General features: G+C 39.1%; 1 protein-coding gene across 1 annotated transcript in view; it reads left to right on the top strand.

The window, feature by feature from the left end:
• The window catches only part of LOC118338509 (zinc finger protein 638-like), a gene marked incomplete at its 5' end in the record, with an annotated part of 18,061 nt that overhangs the window by 11,107 nt on the left and 918 nt on the right, over positions 1-6,036 (top strand). The window contains 4 exon segments of the mRNA XM_035675819.1: positions 1,962-2,300; positions 2,802-4,795; positions 4,890-5,001; positions 5,491-5,613. Of these exon segments, the coding sequence (XP_035531712.1) occupies positions 1,962-2,300; positions 2,802-4,795; positions 4,890-5,001; positions 5,491-5,613 (2,568 nt within the window).

The following is a 6,036-nucleotide window of genomic DNA, read 5'->3' as shown; positions in this document are numbered from 1 at the left end:
GGCAGCTTTGTGGGGCTGTGGACTGCTGACACCGTCTTCCGAATTCCTCGATACACCAGGGCAATGCCTAATCCAATCAGCAGATAGCCTGTTATCATGGTTCCGAATATGTAGAGAATAGTCTTCACATGAAGTATGCATAGAATAAAGAATCTCCAATAAAAGGAAATGTTAAATGACGAGAATGTTTAAAAAATACAGTCATGAAACGTTTTTTCTGATTACGTCAAGATTAATGTAATAAAGACCCTGCAAACTTTGCAGCCACCAAAGCGCACTTTTGTCTGACACTGTTTTCATCTTTGTCCCTCTAGAGGTCCACACTCTGTCAAACCAGTCTAACCTTGATGTTGTGGTTAAAACTCTGGCTCCTGCTTTACTGGCTGGGCTAGCTAAGATGAAGTCCTCATCATCATCACCATCCTCTACAGCAAAGGTGTGGACAGCAAATCCCTCTAAAGCAAAGCACGCTTTGCAGAAGAGCAAGACAAGTTCTTTCACAAAGACTAAGGTTAGTATGTGTTTGTGTGTGCCAAAGACTAAAAAGAAAATGATACTTTATTGCCCATTACTAAGCAAAAATCATGTTGACTGTAAGGAGAGATGACATTAAAGGTTCTTTAAGTAACTTTCAGAAAACCATTGTTAATAGTAGTGTCTGTTACGTGAACTCGTCCTCTTGCATGACCAAGCATCGTCCTGGGCATCGGCCAAAAGAGACATACACAAGAATGAATGCTGGAAAATAATATTTAGGATAGTTGTAACATCTGCAATTTTCCTTCACTCCAGACCGACAACATGCAGTCAAGCCACAGCTTAGCATATAGGTTACAGTTAAATGCAGTTAATGCAGTTAAATGCGTAAAATTCTTCAGAATCTTAATATTGTCTTTTTTCCCGTTCGTGATGACCAACACTATATTTGGTCTAAGTTTGTGTTTTTCTCTCTCTCTCTGTCTCTTTGCTCAGACTAGTAAATCTTTACCTCCAATCATGGTGAGGCTAGAAGGGATTCATAGTTCTCTCTCACAAAATGATGTGTTCGCTGCTGTCAAGCAATTTGGAAAAACCAAGTCAGTAGTACTGTTTCCGCCCAAACAGGAGGTATGTGACAGTGAAGAGTGTTATTTTTTTCTCAGATTTTTAATACTTTAATGTGAACTTTTTGCCTTACAATGGTTGTAGTAATGCAAAGATACATGCATTTGTGTGTGTGTGTGTGTGTGTGTGTGTGTGTGTGTGTAGGGAATCGTGTGTTTCCACAAAGAGGAAGACGCCAAGAAATTGAGGGGAGTAAAGCACCTCAATGTGAAAGGAATTGCAGTCACTGTTAGAGAAAAGGTATTACACTTTCTTTCTTTTTTTCTATGTCTTTGGGAAATTGACATCTAAACATTTGTCTGCAGTAGTGTGCTCACATTGTCAATTATGATGAATTTAAAATAACAAATGTCTATTTGTTTGTTTTCAGGGAACTGGTATTAAGAAGCGAAAAAAGTAAGATATCTTTCACACAGACTGTTTTGTTAACAGTGATGGAGTGTGGAGGGTTTTATCTAGTTTTTGCCATAAATATTCAGTTGCCTTAATTTGTGTCCTCAGTGGAGAAGATACAGTTCATATATTCAGAATTTACTGCACTTGCTGTAAAACTGCAATGATAGAAAAGGGGCCCCTTAAGGAAAGAGGCGGGGAACCATTGATGTACGTGATGTTGTGTTCATCCCCAGTTTGTTAAATTGAATCCATAGTTGATTTAAAATGAATTCAACCTGTAAAGGACAGTACTTTCTTACAGTGAAGAACATAAGAAAACATTAAAACAATTTCATTTTCTCCTGCTTGACACATGCGACTCTCTTTTGTTCACAGAAAACCAGCCACATCCAGTCAATCCACTTCCATGAGAAAGGTTCTTCTTCCTACACCTAACATTTCTCAGATTAAACTGCCTCTATCCTCTGGAGCCATGAAAGCTACAGCAGGCAAACTTGCCAATCAGAAGATTGCACCTAAAGGCTCAGTTAAAGGCACTAAAGCGAAAGTGTTGGTTTCCAAAGCGAAAAAGGTCTCAACCAAGCAGATGGCTAAAAAGGTAAAAACAGGAAAGTTGCCTGCGAAGGGACCTGTTAAAAAGGTTGCGGTAAAGCGGAAAAGTTCAAAGTCCACTGCACACGCACCAGAGACCAAGACTGTTGCTTCACGAGTACAACAGCGGGCTGCAAGATTCCCCACTGAAGCTGCTGTGGAGGCAATGCTGCAAAGTGGAGAGGTGGAGACAAAAACAATGCAAAAAGGTATGTTGGCATGTGTTGAATTATATAATAAAGAGAAAGGAATTTGGTGTGGTGGTAGAATGAAAACCTTTAACTGGACACAATGTTGACCTTTTCACTTTCATTCAAATAGAACTGGAAAAGTACTTCAAACTGTCTGTGCTAAGAGGAGAAAGATGGTTTTGAAATAATGAATGTGCTTGAATTTATAGTATAAATATTATATTATATAAATATAATATAATATTATATATTATAGTAATAGTTCTGAGTGGATCAATGGGAAATACAATACAATATGGGAAGACTTGTAAAATATAACTCCTTTTTTACTGTTTATTCAGGTCCAAATGGTCTTCAACATGCATGAATATAGCCACATAACACAAAAAACAAGCCTATCATTGCAAACAATTTCATTAATTAATAATTAATAGTTAATAATTCTCGTGCCAGTTATTTTTTGTTAGGAAGATATCTGTTGTTTGAATATTCATATTAATAAAATTGTATTTTTTGAAGATCCTGTGACTGAAGTGATGTCAAAAAGAGGTGCAACATCAGCCAAGGATGCATCCACCGCATCCTTATTGGATCTCAACCAGGGTCAAGATGATTTCTCAGATGACAGTGAGGAAATTTTCAACATGGATGACTTTGTCACTGTTGATGAAATTGGTGATGACTTGGAAGACAAAAGTCCAGAGTCTACTGAAACCCCTTCCTCCCCTGGTCATAAAACACAACAAAGGAAGGCAAAATCTCCATTTAAAGCATCAAATACCACATCCAGTTGTAGTACACACTCAGTCTATGCTGCATGCGAAAGGGAAATGATAACATCAGCAGTAACTGACGAAGCGTCAATAGAGACTCACCTGGAGTGGCTTAGAGAAGAAGCAAAAGCCACAGAGGGCGCAGTAATTGCTGCTAAAACTGTTGAGTCAGAGACAAAACTAGAAACATCATCAGAGATGCATTCACCTCCACAGGGACAAGGGTTTGAGTTAAGTCAAGTCCAAAGTCTGGACATTGATGTTAAAGTTCCAAATAAAAGCAAAGAGGAAGGAAAAGATGATGATGTTGACAAACATACAAAGGAGGAGGAGGATGAAAACTACCAAATCCTAAATTCACTAGATGATCGAACAGATGAACAGATGGATGATGAGGAGCAATATGGGAGCTCTAAAATCAAGCAAACTGGATCTGAGGAAAGCTATCAGGTCTTGGACAGTGTTGACAACGAAGACCAAGACTGCCAAGAGGTGAACAGTGAAATGAAAATGGATGGTTCTTTCCAAGTGCTGGAGAGTGTAACAGAAGACCAAGCAGCAACAAGTCAAGTGGACAGTCTCCTGGTCCAAGATGCAGTTCCAGTAGTCGACAAATCTCATGATGCAATTAAAGATCAGGAGATTAATAACAAAGACCTTTTCCAAGTGTTGGATACAGGTAGGAAACAAGCTTCAATGGGAAATGGTGATGGGAAGACAAAAGAAGAAGAAGAAGACAAAGGTAAAGTGCTTACAGTAGAATCTTGCAAAGCCTTCAAAGATGTGGAAAATCCTGATGGCCAAATCCCAAATGAAGACCAGCCTCTTCAAGACGGTGACGATGATTGTACTGAACAAGAAACCTTTGAGATATTGGATTCAATTGATGACCAGACTGCAACAGAAGATAAACTTGAAACTCCCAATGACCAGCTATCTAAAGAAGAGCTTAGGTCCATAGAAGAAGAGGAAGGCTCATATCAGGTAACTGATTCTTTAGAAGATCAGCCAGTGACCACAGAGTCAGAGAAGGACAACATGGAAAGAAGGATTGAGAAACGGGAGGCCACTGCTAGAAAGGATGATGGACCATCAAAGAGGAGTGGCCCCAAAACCACAACTGCAAGAGGACAGAAAGAGGATAAAATTACAGATACCTATGAGATTTTAGATGCTGTGGAAGATGAGACTGCAGATGATGAACCAACCGTAACAAGACTATCTACCAGAGGAAAACGGGAACGAACAGGTAATAAAGATTCTTCAAATGAGAAAACAAAAAAAGAGGAAACGCCAACAAGAAGGAGGCACACTCCTGCCAGAGAGTCACAGGAACTAAACAAGAAACCAACACCAAAGAAAGAGGAGAAAGCCCCTCGCAAAGAGAGCTCACCAACAAAGAAGAGTGACGTTGTTACAGAGGTAAGTGAGGAAGATGCTACCTATGAAATATTGGACTCTATGGAGGACGACGTTAAAGATGATCGGCCTGCTACAGGACTAAAAGGTAGAAGGGGAAGACCAAAGAAAGAGGTGAATACAACTAAAAAAGACGCAAGTAGGTCCCAAATTAATACTGCAACACCTGAAGAGGAAAATAAACTAAATTCACCCGAGAAACACTACAAAACTAGCCCTCTGGTGAACCTAGTGAACGGGAGGGCAAGGGACACCAAGGGGACACTGGAGACCCGCCCACTCCACCAGGAGGACGAATCAGAGGACTCCTTGAACCCAGAGGTAAAGATTGAGACATTACGGTGAATCCCTGTAAAACAAACATTTATAAAACACAAAGAGAACCACTGATGCTAAAGATCTTGTCTGTTTTTAGACTTTGGTGACTTTAGATGAAGCTGGCGATGATGATGAGGAAGAGCAGCCGCACGAAGAGGAAGCTGAGAAAACATCAAGATCTGCTAAACGCAAACACGATGACGACACAGGTGTGTGTGTTATTTTGACAGTACACAGTAAAGTATACTTACACAGGTATATTTTACCCTCAAGAGAACTATTGATTGTCTCCATTTAACTGGAGGATTTCAAACCAATAGACCCTTTTCACTGCAGATAGCTTGCCTTTCCATCAAAAGCCTAGTCAATGAGTGATATCAGAGACCATTATTAGTAAGTTCCACCTGAGCTTTTCCTGCTTTGACAAAGTTTGACAAGTCAAAATGTCTTGGCCAGTAATAATTTAGATTTGTCCTACGTAACTTAAGTTGAAGTAAAATGTACTGTCCCCTTTATACCCTCCAAAATAAGAGCCTCCCCTCCCAACCCAGTATTCAACCTGGGTGTCAAAATCAATTTTTGCCTTCTATTTCTCTAAAATATTTCGACAGGAAATTGTTTGTTTGTAAAAAAAAAAAAAAAAAAGTTCCTTTCTTGTTGTTTGTTTGAATCTTTATTTTTTATTTGTCCTGTTTTAGAGGAAAGTGTGAACTTTGTGATAGTAGACGAGGTGAAAGAGGAGGAGGAAAACGAATCGGTTACAACCAGGACAAGAGGCCGAGCCGAGAAGAGAACCAGAACCAGAACCAGACAGACCCCAGGTAACACACACACATCGATATCTTTTATAAAATTCTATCATTACCTGAAATCTACTCTCTATACCGGGGGTGTCAACTTGATTTCATGCCAGGCCTTATCAGCATTATGGTTTCCCTCACATGGGCTGTTTGACTATATAAATATCTACTTGTTATCATATTACATAAATGACTCTGCATTTGATTTTTACTAGTTTTAGTAATAACTTAATAATTAATAATTAGCTCTTAAAGCAGAATTCTAGGAAAAATAATGGCATTCAAAATGAGAGCCTGTGAATGAGAGTTTTTTACCACACTTTCCTGCAAATGTTTCATAGTAAAACCCCTGGTATGAAATGAAGTGATCTTAGCTGATTAAGAGTATTAATTTGCAGTTTTCTTTTGTTCGCCCAACTGATTCATTATCTTTAACCACAGTGA

The sequence above is a fragment of the Morone saxatilis genome, unplaced genomic scaffold, assembly GCF_004916995.1.
Source record: "Morone saxatilis isolate NCDOM2014 unplaced genomic scaffold, NCSU_SB_2.0 Contig4, whole genome shotgun sequence".
Taxonomy (NCBI): Eukaryota; Metazoa; Chordata; class Actinopteri; family Moronidae; genus Morone; species Morone saxatilis.
This window is presented reverse-complemented; position numbering and strand designations above follow the sequence as displayed.